We start from the raw sequence: 25,190 nt of genomic DNA, 5'->3' as shown, positions 1-25,190 counted from the left end.
ATAAAAAATCGGGCTAGGGGTATAGCTCAGAGGTAAAAGGCCTTTGGGTTCTAACCCTAGTACCACAAAAAAAAAAAAAAAAAAAAAAAAAAGAAGAAGAAGAAATAAGTAGAAAGGAGACAGGAAGGAAAAGTAAAATATAACTTTAACATAAGAACTGGAGCTGAAGTGCGTCAGCCTCTAATCCACAAACCAATTCTCTTTCCTAGGTCTGACTCTCAAAAATTTCCTGGGAAACCTGTAGATCCTAGAGTTAACTATAATATTTCCGAGAAACCTATAATTTAGGATATTCCAGCTTATCCGCCAATCAGCTAATGAGACCCCAATCAGCCTGAAGACCCTGAGGCTGAGCAGACCACAGACCACCAGGAAGCGCCTCGGACTACTGGACCGAGCTCATCCACCTAAGGCTGCCAGACCCCTGCCCACCATAAACCGCCTTGGGACCACCGGACCGAGCTCATCCTCGCATACCTTCTCAGCCCACCCCTCAGTAAGTCCTCTATAAGAAGAGAACCCTCAACTCCCCAAAATGCCCTCATCTCGAGGTGGCCCGCATTCTCTCTTGAATGTGTATTTCCTCCCCCTTTGCCCAAATAAACCTCTGTCCATGTCTCTGACTGGCGTGTGCTGCAATTCTTTTGTTATGTTAGCCATGGCCATGCAGACCCCGAGTTCCTGAGCTGAGAGCTCACCCCAACAGGCTCAGGCCCAGTCCTGGGGCGGAGTCTTTGCGGCAACACTAGCAGGACTATCACACTGTCGGGGGGCCGCGGCGCCTCCCAGTCCAGGCCCCAGAGCACAGCCGTCAACGCCAGGCCAAGGACCCAGCTACACGCAGCGGCTAGCCCGGGGCTGGGCGCGCTGCTGGGACCCCGCCTTCCCCGGCCTGTCCCGCAGGGGTCACTGCCAAGGCCCCAGACTCGCGGCACCATCTCATCTGAATCCTCCCGGCGTGCGCGGCAGATTCCCCGGCCCGCTGAGGTTTCTCTGGCTCTTTACTCAGTTCCTCTGCACCTTCAGGTCTTTTGTTTTGTTTTGTTTGGGGTACTGGGGATTGAACCTGGAGGCATTCTAACTCCAAGTTATATCTCCAGCCCCATTCTGTTTATTTGGAAATGGGTCTCACTAAGTTGCAGAGGGCGTCCCTACGTTTTGGAGAACCCGCCGTCCTCCTGTCTCGGCCTCCCAAGTGCCCGCGCCCCCATGGCCGGCCGCCTCGCACTGCAGTCTTGATTAGTCTGGGTGCAGCCCCATCTGGGGCCACATGGACTTTTTTTTCTTTTCTTTTCTTTCTTTTTTTTTTTTTTTTTTTTTTTTGCGGTACTGGAAATGGAACTCAGGGGCATTCTACTTGTGAGCTACACCCCCAGGCCTATTTTTTATTCTTTATTTTGAAACAGGGTCTCACTGAGTTGCAGGGGGCCTCACTAAGTAGCGGAGGCTGGCTGTGAACCGCGATCCTCCGGTCTCAGCCTCCCGAGTGCCAGCACGCCTGTTCCTCAGGCCTGGGAAAGGCCAGGGCAGTTTGGGGGAGGGTCTGGGGAGAGGGCTCTAGGGAGCTGCTTCCTCCAGAATCGCCCGTTTGGCCCTCTGGGTTCCTGGGGTGTTTTCACTTTGGCAGTGTGTGACTATGCGACCTCCCTACGCCTTGCTCTCCTCCTCTGTTAAGTGGGGAGCAGACCTCACAGAGTTTGTGACCCTTTCAGATGGGGAATTGAGGTGCTGGCCGTCGATGTTGGCCGCCGTGGACCTCCTGTCCCCTACCAGGCCGGCGGAGACGGGCGGCGCCGCGGTTCCCACAATGAAGCCAGGCCTAGAACGGGCTCGACCTGAGTCCTGGGCAAGCGCCGTGACCCAAGCCCCAAACCCACTCAGACCACGGGGCTGCCGCCCCCTCCCCGGCTGCCTGGGGAGCGCGGCCTGCCCGCACCAAGGAAAGGGCCTGCTGCCCGCCGGGCACCACACAGGTGGGCACGGGTGGCCGCGGGCAGGATGCCGCCGTGGCAGAGCTCACCTCTAAAGTCTTACGAGCCACTTCCCTCTCATCGTCGTTATGACTATCTCTGCTGCAGTACTGGGATGGGACTTGGGGCATTCGACCGCCGAGCCACACCTCAGCCCTAGTTTTTAATCTTTATTTTGAAACAGGGTCTCACTAAGTTGCTGGGGGCCTAAGTAGCTGTGGCTGTCCGCAAACCGCGATCCTCTGGTCTCAGCCTCCCGAATGCTGGGGTGACAAGCGTGCGCCACCACGCCCGGCTTGCTCAAGTTTTTAAAACTGGTTAGGATGCCAGGCATGGGACTGCACACCTGTAACTTGGGAGGCTGAGGGAGGAGGATAGCGAGTTCAAGGCTAGCCTGGGCAACTTAGCGACACCCTGTCTCAAAATAAAGAAGCCATGGGGGGGGGCTCTTTAAAGCATAGGATGTACTTATTCCCATGGTAGTCAAGCATGGGAGTGAGTGTGGTGGGGGCTGGCTAGGTGATGTGTACATGTATATCCACACAAGTTTTTTTTACCTATTATGATGTATAAATACAATGCACCAATAAAAATTTTTAAAAAATAAGCTAGGTGTTGTGGTACACACTGGTAAACCCAGGTCTTGAGCAGAGACAGGAGGAGCACAGGTTCAAGGACAGCCTCAGCAACTTAGCGAGATTCTCAGCAACCTAGTAAGGACCTGTTTAAAGAGGGGGTGGGAGAGTGGATGTGGTGGCACACACCTGTAATCCAGTACTTGGGAGGCTGAGACAGGAGGATCACATGTTCATGGCCAGCCTCAGCAATTTGTAAGGCCCTGCAACTTAGTGAGACCGTGTTTCAAATGAAGAATAAAAAATCAGGCTGGGGGATATAGCTCAGGGGTAGAATGCCCTTGGTTCAATACCCAGCAAAACACACACACACACACACACACACACACACACACACACGTGTGCACGCGGCTGAGGATGGAGGTCAGGAGCAGAATACCACTGGGTTCAATCCAGTACTGGGGGAAAAACTGGTTATGACTTTTTTTTGGAGGTGCTGGGGTCCATGGAAGCCAGAGGCTTTCTACCTCCGGGCTATACTCCCAGACCTATTTTTATATTTTCTTATTTGGAAAAAGGGCCTTAAGTAGCTGAGGCTGGCTTCGAACCTGTGCGATCCTCCCGTCTCAGCCTCCTAAACGCGGGGATTACAAGTGTGCGCCACCACGCCTGGCAGGTTATGACCTTTTTTTTGTGTGTGTGGGTCTGGGGATGGAACCCAGAGGCACTTGACCTCCAAGCTACACCCTCTGCCCAAATTTTTATTCTTTATTTTGAAACAGGATCTTACTGAGTTGCAGAGGGCCTCACTAAGTAGCTGAGGCTGTCCGCGAACCTTGATCCTCCGGTCTCAGCCTCCCAAAAGCTGGGATTACAAGCGTGTGCCACCACGCTCGGCTTAGGTTAAGACTTTTTTTTTGGTGGTACTGGGGTGGAAACCAGGGGCTTTCTACCTCTGGGCTATACTCCCAGACCTATTTTATATTTTACTTGGAAGCAGGGTCTCACTAAGTTGCTGAGAGCCTCACTAAATAGCTGAGGCTGGCTTTGAACCTGTGTGATCCTCCTGTCTCAGCCTCCCAAGCGCGGGGATTACAGGCATGTACCGCCACACCCGGCTGACTTTTTAAATTTAAAAATATATATGCAAGAGCCAGGAGTGGTGGCGCACACTTGTAATCTCAGCATCCAGGAGTCTGAGACAGGAGGATCATGGTTCGTAGCCCAGCTCCAGCTACTCAGTGAGACTCTGTTTCAAAATTAAAGAATAAAAAATAGGGATGGGAACGTAGCTTGGAGGTAAAATGCCTCCTGAGTTCCATCCCCAGTACCACAAAAATAAAAATATACACACAAGAGCTGGGGAGAGGGAGTATGGCTCAACTGTACAGCACTTATCTAATGTGTGCAAAGGCCCGAGCTCAATCTCCAGTATTGGGGGGAAAAAAAACCTGGGCATGGTGGCAAGCACCTGCGAGTTTGAGGCCAGCCCGGCAATTTAGCGAGGCCGTGGGGGTGTAGCTCAGTGGTTCAATCCCCAGTACCATCCGCATGAATGTGAATGCTGGAGGCGCGTGGTGGTACAAGCCTGTAACCCCAGTACCTGGGAAGCGAAGACAGGAAGACTGTAGGTTCTAGGCCAGTCTCAGGAACTTAGTGAGACCTTGTTTCAAAATAAAGAACAAAGCTGGGCATGGTGGCACATACTTTTAATTCCAGTACTTCTGGAGGCTGAGACAGGAATACAGGTTCAAGGCCAGCCTGCGCCACTCAGGCTCTCTACAACTTTGTGAGCTCCTATTTTGAAATGTAAAAAAATAGAGCTAGGTCCCTGGGTCCAATCCCCAGTCTCTGTCTCTGTCTCTCTCTCACATACACACACCACAGTTCACAACATACTGATCAAAATAATGTTACTCAGACTTGCCAACCATACCCCACTAGACATTTGTATTTTTTTTCTTTTTCTTTTTTGTTTTTGGTGGTACTGGGGTTCCTGGTTTCTTCTACCTCCGGGCTATACTCCCAGACCTATTTTATATTTTTATATGGAAACAGGGTCTCTTAAGCCAGCACGATCCTCCCGTCTCCGCCTCCCAAGCGCGGGGATTACAAACGTGTGCCACCACGCCTGGCCGACATTTGTGTTTTCCAAAAGTGGCACAGGCCAATTCTGGGCTTTCAAGATGAAGCAGCGCTGGATTGACGTGAACGCCTCCTGCAGAGCCCGCTCGCTAACTACGTGACCTGGCGAGGAGGCGCGGGCCAGCTCCTCCAGTGCTCCCTGGCTGTAGGGTTGGGTCGCTCGAGGCCGGCCTTCCCAACACAGGCCCCGGCGAGCACAATTCACGTGACTCCAGATAAGAAGGGCTCCCGGGGGAGCACACCTGCAACCTGGGCGCCTGTAGGGCTGAGACAGCAGCAGCTTAGGTTTGAGGTCTGCCTTGGCAACTTTGAGGCCCTTTCTCAAAATAAAAAAAGGGCTGGGGATGTAGCTCAGGGGCAGCCTTACAACTGCTGGCCACACACACACACACACACACACACAGGGCACAGAGTTATGAACATTATTAAATTTTATTAACAAAAACTTTGTACATTTTAATACATGTGGAATTTTACATCTAAGTAAAATAACAACACATTCAAAATTTACCATTTATACAAATTGTTACAGAATAACAATCAGTGGGTTAAGTAGGTAAAATAAACCACACTGATTTTTAATTATCTACAAAAGGTTTGACTTTCTTTAAAATTCCCCTGAACATATAAAAATAAATTAATTTTAATTTTCAATTAAATCTACCAATTAGAAATATTACAAATCAAAATATCAATGTTATCTTATGAATTTTTCACAATACAAAACAGATTCACAAAACCTTATTTACAGAAATGAGGTAAGGACTGTGCAATGTTTAACCAAGAGACATACTGAAGAACTGACGCGTTCTCCCAGCTGGGTCCACAGTGCAGGTCTAACCACAGCTGGGGCTTTTCCACTAACTCACACGACTGAGACAGATCAACGGCTCCGGCCCCAACGGCTTCCCTTAGTACTCTGCCACACTGCTGCAGCCAGAGCGTGGCTCTCAACGGAAGGCCTGTAACACAGGCCACACCTGTTGTGGGAATGGTAGTGGCCAGCTGGGTGTGTGTGCGCGTGTGATTTGAACGGTTAGTGATAAGAAGCTTTTAAAATAAAACAAATATATATCCTTGACGAGTCCACTCATGCTGTGACCCGCGAGTGGAGAAAGAGCAGGCAGCCGTTCCTGCCTGCGCTACCTACAGTGGAATAGGTTTTCAGTGAAGGCGTGAGCGCGGGGACGCTGCTGGTGGGCGGCCAAATCCTGCTACGTCTGACGGCGGCTTGGTGGGCTCTGCGGTGAGAGGTGTCGACCCGGGGAGGTGCTAATAGGCACTTGGTTAAGGCCAGACCCTGCAGCAGTTCCCAGAGTGGCCTCTTTCTGGAAGTTCTGCTTGGATTGATCAGGCTCCCCCAGCAGCCTCGGCTCAACTAATGTCTCTTTAAAATATGACTAGGTCTTAACACTCAAGAAAAAGCATGTAGAAAAAACCAAAACTTTAGCAGAAGCAGACATTACCATCCTGACTTGATTACCAAACTTGGCCAAATCTTATTAGGAAGGAAATTTTTCAAAAAGTTTGCAAAGTCCCAGTTCATGACCTATATAACTGCAATATTTAATGAATAAAATCTCCAAAAGAAATTGGACTGTTCCAAGGTCTGACAAGAGCAGGCATACTGTAACCAAAATAAAAGATCACGTTTTATGTTCCGATGTGTACAGGAAATCTGTAGATGAAACAAGTCTTTAGTTTTGCTAGTCCTAGCTCCAATGTATAACAAAACTAGTTGTGCACCAATTATATTAAATTTTTCTTGGGTTGATAAACTCATTGCATGTAAATTATTTCATTGACAAAAGTTATTAAATTTTCTTTAAAAGTTCAAAACCTTGGTGAGGGGCGGGGATGGGAGACGGGAAGTCCATTTCAGTGCAACAAAGCAACGAGGCCCGGGAGCCCGCGAGGACGCCCCGCGGCCCGCTGTGCGCCTCCTGGTGGTACTCCTGCGCGGCGGGGCGGCCAGGCGGAGGGCCAGGGCGGCAGGACAGAGGCTTGGGACGGTTCTCAAGCGTCAACTCTTCTCCTGAGCTACCGGCCCCGTTTTATCACTAAGTCTCTGCAGTTAAAAGAACACAGAGGCATTAGTTACACTGGTTTTGGCCACCACTTGAGGCAACAGTCTCTAAAATGAAAATGTAAATGAGATGAAGCATGCATAGTTAAGCCTTTTCCCCTCTGTAAGTCGGCATGGCTACTCTTTAGCACAGAGACATGAATTTACTAGTAAATACTATTTTTTTTTTTTTTTTTTTTTTTTTTTGCTGGACTTGGGATAGAACTCAGGGGTATTTTCTACCTCTGAGCTTGACCCCCAGCCTGATTTTTGCTTTTATTTTGAAAGAGGGTCTTACTGGCCACAAACCTGCAATTCTCCTATCTCAGCCTCCCAAATGCTGGAATTACAAGCATACGCCACCATAACCAGCTTTAGTAGATACGCCCGGCGAGTAGATACCTTTAAAACATTAAATTAGCCGGGCGTGGTGGCGCACGCTTGTCATCCCAGCATTCGGGAGGCCGAGACTGGAGGACCGTGGTCCTCCAGTGAGGTCCTCTGCAACTCAGTGAGACCCTGCTTAAAAATAAAGAATAAAAAATAGGGCAGAGGGTGTAGCTCGGAGGTCAAATTTCCCTGGGTTCCATCTCCAGACCCGCAAAAATAAAATAATCCAATGAGGCAGTGCAAAGATGAAAGAGGCGGTGCTCACGTGGAGCACGGAGCTCTTCAGGAGCGACTGGTCCTCCCGAGCCAACATCCCTCAGGGTGGGACACGGCACATACTACGCGGACGAGGCCTACGGGCTACGGAGTCACAGGGCAGGCGCTACCCCAGGCCCCATCTGTCCTTTGAGCTTCAACCTCTTTGACTCTTCTCTTGCTATAAAATGTACAATTGCTGCTTATTATTATAAATGAGATTGAAAAAACATATGCCACTACATCCAAGCAAGGGTGCCTGGCACGTAGTAGGTACTTCATATTATTTACAAGCCCAGGTCTAGTAGCTAACTGGTGCTGCTATATAGAAGTGTGTGTGTGTGTGGGGGGGGGGTGGTGGGGGGGGCGCGGGGGGTACCGGAGGTAGAACGCCGGTAGAACCCAGGGGCTTTCTACCTCCAGGCTACTTCTCAGACCTCTTTTTTATATTTTATTTGGAAACAGGGTCTCTAAGTTGCTGAGAACCTCACTAAGTAGCTGAGGTTGGCTTCGAACCTGTGCGATCCTCCTGTCTCAGCCTCCCAAACGCCAGGATTACAAGTGTGTACCACCATACCCGGCCTTTTATTTTTTTTTAATTTTTATTTTGAAACAAGGCCTCACTAAGTTGTGGAGGGCCTAAATAGCTGAGACTGTCCCATGATCCTCCTGTATCACCACCATGCCCAACTCTTTTTATATTATTAATGAGGTTCCTCCATTAAAAAATACATTTCATGTTGTGTAACTCTAAAGAGATGTGCTTTTAACACGGGAGTAAAAAAATTCCAAAAATGTCTACGTTAATTTGGAATCACTGATTTTTCCTATGTCAGTAAAACACTGGAGAGACTTAGGTAACAAGGTTTATGGCAACAGCACTCACACTAGAGAATTGGAAAAGTAAGGACAAACAAAAGAACTGAGGAGTTAAGTAACGAAAGACAAATAGCCTACTTTTTCAATCAGCTCTTCTTACTAAATAAAAACTAAGTTTTGAAGACTAGAAGAATAGTAAATTACAAAAGTGCTGGGAAATGCCAGGCGTGGTGGGCATGCTTGTAATCCCCGCACTTGGGAGGCGGAGACAGGAGGATCGTGCAGGTTCGAAGACCGTGTTTCCAAATAAAAATAGAAAATAGGTCTGGGAGTGTAGTCCACAGGTAGAAGGACTTCCAGGAACCCCAGTACCACCAAACAAACAAACAAAAACAAACAAACAAGTGCTGGGAACGGCACAAACCACGACTCCTGGCACGGCTCCCCTCTGGCCTCACTCTTCCCCTCCCCGTGCCTACTGAGGTTATTCTCTCCGTATCCTTCCTCTACCAGGGCTCTGCCCTCAACTAGACATTAGGGAAACATTTATACTCCAGTACAATAACCCTACTGAAGGGCAGAATTAATAAAAAGAAACAGCCTTAAGACGTGCGCCACAGTATGTAGTTTGTTGTTCATGCACCCACTCTTAATTCACCTTCACTTTCATTTTATTTTTTTATTTTTATTTTTTTTGTGGGTCTGGGGATGGAACTCAGAAGCATTTGACCTCTGAGCTCCACCCCCTGCCCTATTTTGTATTCTTCACGTTGAAACCGGGTCTCACTGAGTTGCAGAGGTCTCACTAAGTAGCTGAGGCTGTCCGCGAACCGCGATCCTCTGGTCTCAGCCTCCAGAAGGCTGGGATTATAAGAGTGCCCACCACGCCCGGCTTTACTTTTATATTGAAAGAGTAAGATAGTGATATCCACTAAAAATGTGATTGCAATATTTACTTATTTATTTACTTATTTACTTACTTTATTTACTTATGGTGGTAATGGGGTTCCTGGAAAACCTTCTACCTCTGGGCTATGCTCCCAGGCCCATTTTATATTTTTATTTGGAATCAGGGTCTCTTAAGCCAACAAGGCTGGCTTCAAACCAGCGCGATCCTCCTGTCTCCGCCTACGAAGCATTGGGGATTACAATGCAATTTATTTTCTTTTAAAAAGTATTCTGAGCTGGGTGTGGTGGGGCATGCTTGTAATCCCCAAGCGAGGCTGAGACAGGAGGACAGAAAGGTTCGAAGCCAGCCTCAGCTACTTAGTGAGGCTCTCAGCAATTTAGTGAGACCCTGTTTCCAAATAAAGTATAAAATAGGTCTGGGACTATATAGCCCGGAGGTAGAAGGCACACTTGGGAGGCTCAGACAGGAGGAGTGAAGGCTCAAGACCAGCCACAGCAACTTAATACAAGTACTTGAGAGGCTGAGACAGGAGAATTCCAGGTCACAGACAGCCTCAGCTAATCAGTGAGGCCTACTGCAGCTTAGTGAGACTGTTTCAAAATAAAGAGTAAAAAATAGGGCTGGGGATGTAGCTCAGAGAGAATGCCCCTGGGTTCAACTCCTAGTACTGCAAAAGAAAGAAAAAAAAAAAAAAAAAAAAAAAAAAGAAAAGAGAGAGAGAAAGCACTCCATATCATAATAGAAATATTTCCTAAACGAGTAGCCTTTTATAATTAGGCAAGTTAATTAAAGCTTCTAAAAAGGAAAACTATTATATCCAGTTCTTTTAAATAGGCTTTCACTAAATTACCAAGGCTGCCTTGAACCTGTGATCCTTCTGTCTTAGCCTCCTTAAGTACTGGGATTATGGACACACACCACCACACCTGGCTCACAACTGTTGTTTTTTCACTGAAATGTTCTGTTAACTTGTTAACTAAAACATTATCACTTGGGAAAAGGCTAAATTATACTGGGCTAAAGGCAATGTGATCTTCTAAGAGCCAGCAGGGCGAGTGGTCCCACCTGCAACCCCAGGACTGGGAGCGGAGACCAAGGATAGCAGGTTCAAGGCCAGCTCAGCAACTTGGGTGGAGAGAGCTTGATGGTAGAGTGCTCCTGGGCTTAGCCCCCAACACCAGGGGCGCGGGGGTCGGGAGAAAGAGCCAGTTATGTAGGAAGAAAAGCAAGACAATCCGGCATCGTGGAAACTGTGGGGGAAAGCGTTTGAAAACAGAGCACACACTTACTGTGACTTTCTGGCTTGCGCCGTCCCCGTGGATGGTGAGGAAGGGGTTGGCGGTGGCCGGGTGCAGCGGGGGCGCCTGCGTGCCAGCAAGCAGGTTGTTGAGGGGAATCTGCAGCTGCTGGAGTTCTGGCGGGTGCTGCTGCTGCTGCTGGTGCATCAGCTGATACAGGAAGGCCTGGTGCTGGTCCTGAGGCAAAACCACGGAGAGCAGTCAGCTCCCAGGCACACACTCGCAGTTCAGAATTCAGCTGTCTTTCCTACTTGTTTCCTTTAATATAATTTAAATGTGAGTCGCAGCAGGGCATAATGGGAGGCTTAGAGAGGAGGACCACACATTCAAGGCCAGCCTCAGCAACCTAGTGAGACTGTTTCAAAATAAGAAATAAAAAGGGCTGGTGGTATAGCCTGGAGGTAGAATGGTCCTTGATTCAACCCCCAGTACCAGAAAAAAAACAAAACAAAACAGAAACGAAAAAAACTCAAAACAAAACAAAGACCAAAGAAAAAACAAACCCCAAGTCAAAAAGGTCACATTCACACTATGAAAGGAAGCAATTATTATCTTATCTCATCTAAGAAAACCAGGCGGTCCTATATCATCCCCATCTACTATAGAGTCAGTATCATCAGTGAACAGGTTGGTTTCAGAACTGGGCAAATATACGGGAGCCGTCTATTCACACTGGACTTCCAGGATCAAAGAGAGCAGCAATGCAGACAAGTCACTCACCTCTATCTAATTTAGAATACACCACAAACCAAACCCTTCCCACAATTCTGTTCAAACTCAAAACAAGCGCAAAGGCTCTTAGGGCGGGCGCCTGGCGGAGTGCGCGTCTGGGCGCCATGATGGACTCCACAGCGGCACACTCTCTGCCTTGCTTTCCTGAGCACTGAGATGCAGTCCCTGAGCCCCCACCCTGGGGCAGAGGGAGAGACAAAATATTACAGTGTAAGTATTGCTCACACTGGTAAGTGCATGCGAGAAAGCCTGGTGGGGCGGGCGGTCACGGCAGGTTTCACTGAGCTACGGAGCTGAGCTGGGGAGGGAGGGATGTCTAGGCGGCCGGGCAGCCAGGGCCAAGCCCGCGGGGACGGGCCTGCAGAGCAGCCAGCAGCCTGCCTGCCCGCCTGCAGTCTCCCCACCTGCTCAGCTGGGACAGGGCACATCTGTGGAGGAAGGGCAGCTGGATTTTGGGGTTTGAAAGATCTTTTAAAATATGTAAGTGGAGATACTACTGAGCAAGCGGTTGGATCCAGAAATAAGTTCCAAAGAAAGGCCTGGGCTGAAGATGTAAATCTGAGCACACAAAGGTATGTAGAGATGCTTGTGGCCTTGCGCACTAGGAGAGAGGGAGACCAGGGAAAGCAGCAGAGAAGGAAGAGCCAGCAGGTGAGTGGCGCTTGCAATCCCAGGACTGGAGGCTGGGACCGAAGAGGATGTAGGTTCAAGGCCAGCTCAGCAACTTCAGGGGCCGGGTAGAGCTTGAAGAGCTTGACTGTAGAATGCTCCTGGGCTTAATCCCCAACACCAGCCGAGGAGGGACAGGTAGGTAGGAAGAAAAGCAAGACAACTGGCATCATGGAAACTGGGGGCAAAGTGTCTCAAAAGGGAGGAAAACGATCGACTCTGTCAAATGCTATTGCCAGGCCAGGTTCTCTGAAGAATGAGAACTGGGCATGGGACTCAGCAATGAGCGCCTGGAGAGAGAGCACACAGGGAAGCAGGGCTGCGGCTGAAGACGAGGCGTCAAGCCAGAGGCATCTTAGGATGGAGATCTACGGGTGCCTCGTAACCAACATTCTTGCCTACATTAAACTCAATGCTTGTTACGGAGTGGATTCTACCTTACTACCTTGGATGGCAAAGAAAAAAGGTCAGGCCTGGTAGTGCAGGCTTGTAATCTCAGTACTTGGGAGGCTGACACAGGAGGAACGCAGGTTCGCAGCCAGCCTCAGCTACTTAATAAGACCCTTAAAAAAAAAAAATACAAGCTGGACATGGTGGCACACGCTTGTAATCCCCGTGCTTGGGAGGCTGAGACAGGAGGATCGCACAGGATCGAAGCCAGCCTCAGCTACTTAGTGAGGCTCTCAGCAACTTAGTGAGACCCTGTTTCCAATTAAAATAAAAAATAGGTCTGGGAGTGTAGCCCAGAGGTAGAGAAGCCCCTGGGTTCCACCCCCAGTACCACCACAGGAAAAAAAAAAAAAAAAAAAAAAAGACTGAGGGTGCTGCTTGGAGGTATAACTGGGTTCCATCCCCAGTTCCACAAAAAACAAAACAAGAAATCCTCATGGTCTAGGCAATAAATTATGTTGAAAGCTACCTTACCATGTTCTAGAAATGTACATGTGTTATTACCTAAGAGGAAAATCTTGGCAAAGATTCAACGGTTTTGGTGTTTATTAAGATGAGGCAAGAGGTAAGATCACATTTTACTATAATCTGTCTGTCACAATGGTAATAGTGAAAATGATCCAAGATCAAAACAATTAATTATATATATATATAATTTTTTTTTTTTGGGCAGCACTGGAGATGGAACCCAGGGGCATTTGAACTCCGAGCTATTTTTTATTCTTTATTTTGAAACAGGGTCTCACTGAGTTGCAGAGGTCCTCACTAAGTAGCTGAGGCTGGCTTCGATCCTGTGCGATCCTCCTGTCTCAGCCTCCTGAATGCTGGGATTACAAGCGTGAGCCACCACGCCCGACTCCCAGCCCTATTTCTTAATTCTTTATTTTGAAAAAAGGTTTGAGTTGCAAAGGGCCTAAGTAGTAGCTGAGGCTGTCCTCGAACTGCCATCCTCCTGTCTCAGCCTCCCGAATACTGAGATTACAAGTGTGTGCCGCCACGCCTGGTATCAATTTATTTTTCACTAAAGTAAGAAAGTACATTTTTGGTAGTACTAGAGATTAAACCCAGGGGCATTCTACCTCTGAGCCACACCTTATTTTTATTTTTGAAACAGGGTCTCACTAGGTTGATGAGCCTCACTACTTGCTGAGGTTGTCCTTGAACCGGCGATCCTCCTGTCTCAGCCTGCCAAGTACTGGTTTTACTAAAGTGAAAAAGTACATATTCTAAGAAAGTGAAAAAGTACATATTCTAAGAAAGTGAAAAAGTACATATTCTAAGAAAAATTCATAGACAAAGGATGGCGAAATACCTGTATTACTTAAACAACGAATTGCCCGAGTCGTGCAACTAGACGAAGTGCGCTACAAATAAAGTCACACACCTGCCCGGGCCCGCATGGTCTCGCTTGATGCTGACGGCTGAGCCCACTCCACGTGGACCTCACGCTCCTGTCCTCCTCCGACACACTCATTTCTCACTTCTCTGTTCCAGCCACCAGCAGCACATCTACCTGGCTCACCCTGCTAGGGTCTCTACTTCTAGCCACTGAGCTATAACCCCATCCCTAGTGCCTTTTGTCTTTTGTACTGAGGATGGAACCCAGAGGCATTCTGCCTCTGAGCTACACCCTCAGCCCTATTATTTTTATTATTTTGAAACAGGGTCTCACTGAATTGCAAAGGGCCTCACTATGTAGGCTGAGGCCGTCTGCAAACCATGATCCTCCTTTTTCAGCCTCCCAAATACTGGGATCACAAGCATGTGCCACCTCGCCCAGCCATCCTGGTGACTTTACTTCTAACTCCAAATAAGAAAATGTACAATCCCAGCTACTCGGGAGGCTGAGGTGAGAGGATTGCAGTTAGAGGCCAGTCTGGGTTGGGGGTGCAGGTCAGTGGTAAAGCTCCTGCCTAAGACCCTCTCTGGATCCCATTCCCAGCACGCCAGAAGAAAAAAATCCAAGACTTGAAAGTGGAATATCCTCTGTAACAACACCCACAGCTGTCTGCTTGCTGCTGCCACAATGGAAGCTCTTCTTTCTCACCCAAGAGCGCTGCTGCTCTGCTGGAGCCCTCCCTCTCCCCACACACCAGGAGATGCTCCATCTCCATGAACGCTCACTGTAATTTTCAAAGTAATCAAAAACAGCCCCCTTGCAGCCTGCGTTTTTTTATGGTAAAAAATGTCGGTTTGTCTATATTCTGTCTTCCTTTTTTTCTTATTTTCTTCTGAGCCAGTTAATGAAGTTTGTACTCCAATTACATTTAAAGTGCCTTTCCCAGAAAGCTTCATGCAACCAAACCCAATGGTCATTTCTTACGCCACCAGAAGCACTGTGCATGGGGGGCACCTCCCTTTCTGGACGCCTTCTCTCTGAACGCCTCTCTCGCCTCCCCACTCCCTGGCCACCCTGCTGCCTATCCTTGCCTGGCGTGTCTTCCCAGCATCCAGGCTCGGCTCTCGCAGCACTCCTCTCTGGAAGGCCTCGCATCAGGCACATGTGTCGGGCCCAAAGCCTCAGGCTGCTCACGCTCTCTCCTGGCATTTACCCAAGGCTCCCATCATGCAATGGCCTGGTTGATATTCACATGAACTTCTAAACCGAAACCCCAAACCTAAACCAGGTGTGGCATTACACGCTTTTAATTCCAGTACTTGGGAGGCTGAGACAGGATCACAGGTTCATGGCTAGCCTCAGCTACTTAATGAGAGGCCCTCTACAACTTAAGTGAAAACCTGTTTCAAAATAAAAAATAGGGCTGGGGGTATAGTTTGGAGGCAGAATGCCCGTAGGTTCAAACCCCAGCTCCTTAAAAAGAAACCTCCTTAAACTTAGGAGTGAGAATATCCCCTGATATCCATGGGCAATTACCTCCAGTACTCCACAAGACATCAAAATCCAAGGATGCTCAAGTCCCTTATATAAAAAATGGCATAGTACTTGCATATAACTTATACATTTCTTCCCTGATACTTTAAATCATCTCTAGATGGCTCACAATATCCAATGTCTCCTTCTCCTCCTATTATTATTATTATTATTATTATTATTATTATTATTATTATTATATCCTCCGGGGGATTGAAGCCAGATGTATCTGACCTCTGAGCTAGAACTCTCAGCCCTCCCCAGCCCTTTTTATTTTTCCTTTTCTTTCTTTCTTTTTTTTTGCGCGGGTCTGAGGATGGAACCCAAGGGCATTTGACCTCCGAGCCACACCCCTGCCCTATTTTATATTCTTTATGTTGAAATAAGGTCTCACTGAGTTGCAGAGGGCCTGAGTAGCTGAGGCTGTCCATGTACTGTGATCCCCTGGTCTCCGCCTCCCGAATGCTGGGATTACAAGGGTGCGCCACCACGCCCGGCTCTTTCCTCCTGTCTCAACCTCTCAAGTACTGAGATTACAGGTGTGCACTACCCTGCCTGGCTTAGGCCACACTATTTTGACACCAAGACCTGTCTGGACTACTGTAGCACTGGGACCGATCCTCCGTTTCTATGTTTGCCACAATCTCCCCTCCCAACACAGGCTATTCTCTACATAGCAGCTAAACTAATCTTACAAAAATAGAAAGCATTAGACATTATTATTGGGTTCAAAACTTTCCAATTCATGTGTGTTTGTTGTTTTTTTTTTTTGTGGTACTGGGGATGGAACTCGGGCATTCTACCACCAAGCAACACCCCTAGTCCTATTTTTTATTCTTTATTTTGAAACAGAGTCTCACTAAATTGCAAAGGGCCTCACTAAGTAGATGAGGCTGTCCATGAAACATGATCCTCCTATCTCAGCCTCCCAAATGTTGGGATTACAAGTGTGTGCCACAACGCCTGGCTAAAACTTTCCCAATTCTTAAAACAACCGCCCCCCCCAAAAAAAAACTATCTGATCTAGATGAAACAAGATGAACAAAACTGGGATACTATAATGGGTGTGTGGGCATCAGTATGCTATGAGTTTCCACTTTTGGTACACTTGAAAATTTCTAAATAGAAAGGTTTTGTTTTAAAAGAGAGAGAGAGAGTGCGCAAGCCAGGCATAGGGGTACACGCTTGTAATCCCAGCATTTGGGAGGCTGAGACTGGAGGATCACGATTTACAGAGAGCCTCAGCTACTTAGTGAGGCCCTTCGCAACTTTGTGAGACCCTGTTTCAAAACAAAGAATAAAATATAGGACAGGGGGTGTAGCTTGGAGGTCAAATGCTCCTGAGTTCCATCCCCAGACCCGCAAAAAAAAAAAAAAAAAAAAAGAGAGAGAGAAAAATCACCAATGACCAAGCATGGTGTCACCAAGCTGAGCAACTTAGTGATACTCTACTTCACAAAGGGCTGGGATGTAGTGAGATGTGGTGGTACATGCTTATAATCTCAGTACTTGGGGGCCGAGACAAGAGGATCACAGGTTTGCGGCCAGCCTCAGCTACTTAGTGAGGCTCTGTTTAAAAATAAATAAATAAAAGGGCTAGGCTGTACAGCTCAATGGTAAAGTGTTTGCCTAGCATGTTCAAGGCCTTAAGTTGGATCCCCAGCACCACCAATACTAATACAAAGCCTAATGGCTTTCCATCAGCCTGCACTGTCACAGGGCAAGCGCACACTTCTGTACAGCACCCGCTCCCTTACCTCTGCTCCATCCTGGAACACAGGCCCAGGTCTTTTACAATGGCTCCCTCTCCCTCTATTGTACCGTCTCTCCCTGCTCCATCCTGGAACACAGGCCCAGGTCTTTTACAATGGCTCCCTCTCCCTCTATTGTACCGTCTCTCCCTGCTCCATCCTGGAACACAGGCCCAGGTCTTTACAGTGGCTCCCTCTCCCTCTATTGTACCATCTCGCCCATAGCTAGAAATGCACACTCCTTCCACTTGTACGCAGGTCTCTGCTCAACAGTCATCCTGTAAAGAGGCTGAATGCTATCCACAATGGTCTGCACTGAGGCAGGGGAAGTAAGCTCAGCGGCCAAGCACGGGCCTAGCATGAGAGGGCCCTGGCTTCCATGCCCAGCACTACCTATGTAAGTGGCCCTCATCGTGCCGTTCTCTATTCCCTTTATACTATTTTATTCTTCTTAGCATTTACCACGAACAAAAAATCACATACTGTCTATCTCCCCTGTCAAAAATGAAGCTCAAAAATGAAAACACAAGACTTAGTCTCACTGTTTTAACGCCAGAGCCATGACACTTTCTGACGCTGGCGAGGGCTATGTCAGCAGTGGTGTATCATCCACAAAACAGTAAGACAGACCTTTTGGATTATACAGTCAATAATACCCACACTGACTATTAGAGCTTAGAACACTTGCTCCTGATACAAATCAAATATCAAAAGGAAGAACTTACTGGTGTGAGCTGTTGAGAATTTAACAACTGCTGAAATTGCTGCTGATGAATAAGCATTTGTCTTTGCTGGTCAGAAAGTAATCCTAGTCCTGAGGCACTGAAAAATGATTAAAATGCTTACTTTCCACTATATGCTTCTAATGGCTTTTTAAAAATGCAAAATGAAAGACAACTTTTCAGCTGAATATTTAATAAATTAACAAGTTTAACCAGAATACTTTTTGAAAACAATCATGCTCTAATTATTTTTCTCCATATAATGCAAGAATTCACATAGTCAAGTGTTTTATTTTTCGTCTTATTATAAACCAAGCAGGCACAAACTTTCTTCTGGAATAGGAATTTACATGTGTTTATAACAAAGCACATGTAATTATTTTTGATTATTCAAGGATAACTTAACCCCTGCTAAGTCACATATATTCAAGAAAGACAGAATCCAGACACGCTACTATTTTAACCCAGACTTTTGATAGTGGTCCCAACAGTCAGTAAAATTAACCTCCAATGAAAAGAAAGCCAGAAGAAATAGCTTACTAGTACCCACTGCAAACCCATTTGAAATTATTTCCCCGAAATGTTTAATAAGAATATGGTTTTACTCCCCTTATTTTGAACAAACATCCAAATGAAATTCCGGTACAATGAAACCATTACATTTTACTTCTGGAAATTCAAGGTAAGTATATAAAAATATTTAGAAGTTAACAAAATTATAATACTAAATTTTAAGAAACTAGTATCATGTGATCACCATTTTAATACTATTTTTCTTAAGAACATGTGACACATGAATACGATATACAAGGGATGAGAAATTAATATTTAAAAACAGACATCACGGATCAAGAGTGAAACCTTTAGCACAGAACATATTTAATACTTTGTTGCTGGAGCTAATTTAATTTTGCTTTAATTATATGTTTTTTAAATCAATGTACTCAAGTTTTGGTAGACTTATCTTAGAGTACATCTATAAGAAACACATTTCAAGTCCCAATCTAAGGCATGGACAACACTGGTGCTACACTGCATTTAAACCCCAATCTGGGCTGAGGTGCAGCTCAGTGGTGAAGCACTTGCTCAGCCCACAGCAGGACCTGGGCTCCATCCCCAGCACCGCCAAAAACAAAACAAAAAACCCCCAAAAAACCACCAAAAACAAAAACAAAACAAAACAACAAAAAAATAAAATAAAAAATAAAAAACAAAAAAACAAAAACAAAAAGCATATATATTTAAGTTTCTTACCTGTTAGCCAGTGTGGCTGGCATTGGATGTGCAGCGTTAGGTGGTACAGTTGTGTGGGTCAGAGGGGTAGGGGTCTGGGATATTGTCACAGGGGTGGGAATAACCCCGTTTAAAGCTCCTACAATGCCGTTAATTGCCAGTTGGTTACCTGGCAGAGCTCCAATTATTCCAGACACAGCAGGAATGGTGGATGTTACAGTCTGCATTCCGCCAGCTAGTGGCCCCACGGCCACTCCATTGACCGGCTGGGCTCCAGCTCCAGAGCCCTGCTGAGCTGGACTCTGCCCAGCAGGAGGTGGGGTAGAAAGAGCTGACGAGCTGCTGGTGCTCTGCCCACTGGAAGTCAAGTCCTAAAGTATGGAAGAACAGAGATCTAAGCTGTAAAGAGCACAGCAAAGCTGTTTCAAATGATTTTAAACAATTTAATGTAATATATTATTGTTCACAAGTAAAATACACAAATGAATATAACCACACAAAAATTACCTGATTTAATACAGGAAGAGAATTATCAGGTAAAAAGCTGTTTCCTATATGAGGACTTTTACTGCTATTCAAGGAATCAGTGGTAGGAGCTAGAACAGCAAAAGACAAAAACGTATTTGCCCTGTTAAACTGCATTGCATAAGAGTAAAGGTTTAACTAAGAGCTTATACTGAAACCCGTACGAAAAATAAATACTAAATCCTGCTATTTTTAAGACCAGTTTAAACAAAAAACAAACAAAAAACAAATGAAAACCTGTATCTATCGAATACTACATATTTATGTCAATGAGATCACTACATATTTAAATAAATATCACCATTAAACTATGTGTGAAATAAACATGAGCAAATTCAAGTCAATCACTTAATAGGATTCTCCATGCCCTTCAAAAACAACTCATCATTCCTTTGCTGTATCTTCATATTACTGGTGACCAATTATTATTCACTTATATACAATGACGCTGAAAGTCTTCCTTAGCTATAAAGCAAATATCTGCATGCTTACCAGTCTGTGCTGGAAACGTGTGCATCTGATGAGATGGACTAGGGTTGGCTGCTATTGTCGGGAAAGGCACTGAAAGTTGTGCGTTCAGTAACTGAAGACGCTCCTTTTTGGCAGTCAAGTTCTTAATTTGTTCCTCTAGTCTTCGATTTTCAACTTGAAGTTGGTGTAATGACTTCAGCATTCCTAAAACTAGCAAACATTGGATGGTTTTATTCAATTATGATAAGCTCATATCCAGGTACAAGAATTTTATTTGCTTATTTATTTTGCAGTACTGGGGATAAAACCCGGGGCATTCTACCTCCAGAGCTATACCCTCAGCCCTACTTTATAGTCTTTCTTTTTTATTTTTTTTTTGTAGTACTGTGGATGGAACCCAGGGGCATTCTACCTCGGGGCTATACCCCCAGCCCTATTTTTTATTCTTCTTCTTCTTCTTCTTCTTCTTTTTTTTTTTGGTGGTACTGGGGATGGAAACCAGGGGCCTTCTACCTCTGGACTACACTCCCAGACCTATTTTATATTTTATTTGGAAACAGGGTCTCTTAAGTCAGCTGAAGCTGGCTTCAAACCTATGTGATCCTCCTGTCTCAGCCTCCCAAGCGCAGGGATTACAAGCGTGCGCCACCACGCCCAGCTTTTATTCATTATTTTGAAACGGGGTCTCACCGAGTTGCAAAGGGCCTAACTAGCTGAGGCTGTCTGCAAACCACGATCCTCCTGTCTCAGCCCCCCACATGCTGGATTACAAGCGTGCGCCACCACACCTGGCCTATTCTTTATTTTGAAATAGGGTCTCACTGAGTTCCAAAGGGCCTCACTAAGTAGTAGCTGAGGCTGTCTGCTAACCGCAATCTCCTGTCTCCGTTTCCCAAATGCTGGGATTACAAGTGTGTGCCACCACCCCGGCCCCTATTTATGATCTGTATGTATATAAGCATAAAGGGAGAATGTTCCTAGATGTACCGTCTGGAAACTTTGTTGGTACATGTCCCCAAACCTACCAGGTTCAGTTAATTTCCATTCTCAAAGAAAAATGATCACACCATTTATTTTCCTTGAAATAAAATCGTAAACATGACAAGTGTTTGCCATGACTTTTCATTAAAGTTGTATTCACAATAGGAAAGAAGCACCCCTTTTATGTTGCTCGGTTTAAGCGTGCCAGGCCTGGGGAACTAGCGCAGGAGTGGCACTGGGTTCCATTCCCCAGCAAGGGGCCGCAGGGTGACAACTAAGAACCTAGCCGGAAGCCTCGTCCCAGCTTTCAGCATGTTGCTGCTCAGGCCCCCAGCAGGGAGTGCTGTGTTCGCACCCCCACCTCCCCCTCTGAGACAGGTGCATCATCTGCAAACAGGTTTTCCCATCCTGCCCCATCACCGCACTGTGTCAACTCCTCCCAAGACTACACAGAGACTTGCTGCTTAGCCTCGGTGATGGACACTTTTAAAACTATGTATTTAAAAGTTGTGTTTTCTTAATATGACCTCAGGGCCTTTAAAAGCCACAACTCAACTGGTACAGGCACACATGGTCATTTCCCAAGGATTTAACTTTATCCCTCCTCTTCAAGATGCCACAAAGAAACCCTTAGTGCACCCAAATGAGATGCAGCAAGGCAATGCTAAACCTGTCCTCCAGCTATGTTTAAAGGATTATCCCTGCATGAATTTCCTCACAATTAGCATTTTTTGTCAGGCACCATTCATAAAAATGCCAACTTTATGGCACTTGACTCACTAGCAATAAAAAGTTTTGTTTTAATAAAATAAAGCAGTTGAAGTTTCTACCCCCAAAATAATGAAAACCATCTATGTTTTTCCCTTACTATCTGGTTCTTCTTTTTTTCCAGTATTTTTCACTCATAGCCCTAGTACCATAAAGATAATGAATATGTACATACAACATATATTTAATAAGTACATGGTAAACATAATGTACACTATACATATAGTAATTTGGTAATTATTATTTGTGTGTGTGGTGCTGGGATTGAACCCAGGGGCATTCTTCCTACAAGCTATACCCCAGCCCAACTGTTGACTCTCTTTTGAAACAAGGTCTCATCAAGTTCGAAGTGCCTCACTAAGTAGCTGAGCTGTCAGAGAACCGAGATTCTCAGGTCTCCGCCTCCCAAGCACTGGGATTACAAGCGTGCACCATCACGCCTGCTATATTGGTTAACTATTATTCCTCCTCTACATTGTAAGATTAAAATAGCTGCTCCTACTTGGCTAAATACCTTTGTGTGTGTGTGTGTGTGTGTGTGTGTGTTTTCTAAGCGGGGCACAGCGATGCACACCTATAATCACAGTACTTAGAGGCTGGACAGGACTGCAGGCTGGAGGCAAGCCTCAGCAGCTTTGCAAGAGCCTGTTTCAAAGTAAAAAGGGCTGGGGTGTACCTCAGAAGCAGTGCCCCTGGGTCCAATCCACAGTATTAAAACAGCAACTAGAGCCGGGCGTGGTGGTGCATGCTTGTAACCCCTGCACTTGGGAGGCAGAGACAGGAGGATCACGCAGGTTCGAAGCCAGCCTTGCTGGCTTAAGAAACCCTGTCCAAATGAAAGTATAAAATAGGTTTGGAAGTACAGCCCGGAGGTAGAAGGCTTTCCAGGAACCCCAGTACCACCACCAAAAAAAATAAAATAAAAAAACTAGTAATGAGCAAGTTCTCTTTAAACACTAAGAGAAGAGCTCTTGTAATTTCATAAATCAGTACCAAAGCCCAATATTAATAAATTGCTAATAGTCTCTAGGCAGTATTCTTTGTATTTTTCATGTTGTTTAATCCTCACACAACATGATGAATATATATGATACAGGTACATTTTTCCCCCCATTTGTACTGGGGATGGAACCAAGGGCATTCCACCTCCAAGCTAGACCCCCAGACCTTTTTTTTTGTGGTACTGAGGGTGGAACCCAGAGGCTTTCTACCTCCGGGCTGTACTCCCAGACCTTTTTTATATTTTATTTGGAAACAGGGTCTCACTAGGTTGCTGAGAGCCTCACTAAGTAGCTGAGGCTGGCTTTGAACCTGTGCGATCCTCCTGTCTCAGCCTCCCAAGCGCGGGGATTACAAGCGTGCGCCACCACGCCCGGCCCCAGCCCTATTTTGTATTCTTTATTTTGAAACAGGGTCTCGCTGAGTTGCAAAGGACCTCACTAAGTGGTTGAGGCTGTCCGAGATCTGCAATCCTCCTGTCTGAGCTTCTCGAATGCTAGGATTAGAAACGTGCTAGCACTACCATGCCTGGCTCCTACAGGCATTCTTACTCCCACTTTTTTTTGTGGTACTGGGGATTTAACCCAGGCATATTCTATCTTCGATTTACACCCCATTTTATTTTGAAACACAGTCTCACCTCACTAAGTTGCTGCCTCCTACTACTGGGATTACAGGTATGCAACACCCCACTCAGCTTCTCACCACATCCTAATGAGACACTAAAGAACTTTCAGAAACTTTCACAGAGCGGGCGTGGGGAGCACGCTTCTCATCCCAGCACTCGGGAGGCTGAGACCCGAGGACTGTGGTTTGCGGACAGCCTCAGCTACTTAGTGAGGCCCTCCGCAATTTAGTGAGACCCTGTTTCAAAGTAAAGAATAAAAACTAGGGCACAGGGTGTAGCTCTGAGGTCAAATGCCTCTGGGTTCCATCCCCAGACCGGCAGGCAAAAAAAACAACAACAACAAAAAAAAACAAAAAAAAAAAACAAAAACTTTCACAAGATCATACTGTTAAATGTTATTAAACGAAAGAATCTACTACACCACTGTTAGACTTTGTCATGGTGTATTCACTCTGAGTAACAAGTGACCTGCAATCATTTGCTCGTCCATCCATCGTCCTCCCATCCAAACATCCTTTTAAAAACACGAAGATGGCACTTACTGTCACTAGGAGTGCCCTGTTCCAGGAGAAACTGCTGCCCTTCACTCCACTGCCTCTCCAAAAGCTGCTCTATGCTGGCTGCTACTGGAGGCAAATTTTCCAAACTGCTGTTGCCTGGTTGATCATAGCGAATCTGTAAACTGCTTACAGGAGATCTGTTGAAAACATTAATTATCAAGTTAAGAAGAGAACCTCAAGATTTCTTACCTTACACTGACCCTCACTCCCCATACAAGCGTTGTAAAACCCAAAGTCTATGTGCCAGAAGTATTTATTATGTTCCTGGGTTTATAAAACTATATTCTACCCTATAATCTTCCCCAAATTATAAAAGTGAGTAACCGATCATACTAGTTCATTAGAAAATATGGACACAACACCAATAATCCCTGAAATACTCTGTAAAGAACTAGGTTTGAACCAGGTGTGGTGGCACATGCCTGTAATTCTAGCAGTGGGGGCCTAGACAGGAGGATCGCAGGTTTGAGATCAGTCTCAGCAGTGTAGAAACCCTGTTTTAAAATAAAATGGGGCCGGCAAGTAGTTCAGAGGCAGAATGTTTCTGGGTTCAGTCCCCAGCCTGGGGTGGCGTGGGGGGCTGGGTACAAGTACAGCTTTCTAAGATGAAGGGGAAAAGACATGATTAGAAGGACTTTAAAATAGTCAGAAAAGAGACCTACCACTCCTGTAATAATAACACACAACAATTACAATACCGAGAAAGGCACCTAAACTTACCAACAGAAAAATCTACATCAAATACCAACAAAAAAGCCAGGCATGGTGGTGCACACTTGTAATCCCAGCATTCATTCGGGAGGCTGAGGCAGGAGGATCGCAGGTTCAAGGCCAGCCTCAGCTATTTAGTGAGGCCCTCTGCAACTCAGTGAGACCCTGTTTCAAAATAAAAAAGAAAAAATAGGGCAGGAGTTGTAACTCGAGGTCAAATCCCCCGGGTTCCATCCCCAGACCTGCCAAAAACCAAAACAAGCAAACAAACAAACAAAAACCAGCAAAAAGTCCAGCATGGCGGCACAGGTACTTGGTGGCACCAGTACTTGGGAGGCTGAGACAGGAGGATCACAGGTTCAAGAACAGCCTCAGCAACTTAGACTTTGCTTCAATATAAAAAAATAAATTGGGCTTGGGGGTGTGGCTCAGCGTATAGGCTCTGGGTTCAATCCCTAATTTCCCACACACAAAGAGAACAAAAAGAAAACTTTAACAACTTTGAAGCAGTTACTTGTTATATGGTAAAACTATTTACTGTCGAGTACCTTCAGTACTAAGAAACATTAAGTTCGAACCAAATTTGGGGGAGGGTGTTGGGGGTGGAACCCAGGGGCTCTTCTATCTCCGGGCTATACTCCCGGACCTATTTTATACTTTATTTGGAAACAGGGCCTCACTAAGTTGCTGA

General features: G+C 46.1%; 1 protein-coding gene across 3 annotated transcripts in view; it reads right to left on the bottom strand.

Annotated features, from left to right (window-relative positions):
* Positions 1–6,713: 6,713 nt before the first annotated feature.
* Positions 6,714–25,190, bottom strand: part of MLLT10 (MLLT10 histone lysine methyltransferase DOT1L cofactor) — a gene marked incomplete at both ends in the record, with an annotated part of 141,344 nt that continues 122,867 nt past the window's right edge. For all 3 annotated transcript variants that reach the window (XM_080717092.1, XM_080717093.1, XM_080717094.1), the window contains 7 exons: positions 6,714–6,758; positions 10,419–10,604; positions 17,627–17,723; positions 18,878–19,227; positions 19,364–19,452; positions 19,874–20,062; positions 23,771–23,925. In XM_080717092.1, the coding sequence (XP_080573218.1) occupies positions 6,714–6,758; positions 10,419–10,604; positions 17,627–17,723; positions 18,878–19,227; positions 19,364–19,452; positions 19,874–20,062; positions 23,771–23,925 (1,111 nt within the window). The remainder of the gene's footprint in view (positions 6,759–10,418; positions 10,605–17,626; positions 17,724–18,877; positions 19,228–19,363; positions 19,453–19,873; positions 20,063–23,770; positions 23,926–25,190) is intronic.

Source organism: Muscardinus avellanarius (genome assembly GCF_963383645.1).
Source record: "Muscardinus avellanarius genome assembly, chromosome: 20".
Classification (NCBI taxonomy): domain Eukaryota; kingdom Metazoa; phylum Chordata; class Mammalia; order Rodentia; family Gliridae; genus Muscardinus; species Muscardinus avellanarius.
This window is presented reverse-complemented; position numbering and strand designations above follow the sequence as displayed.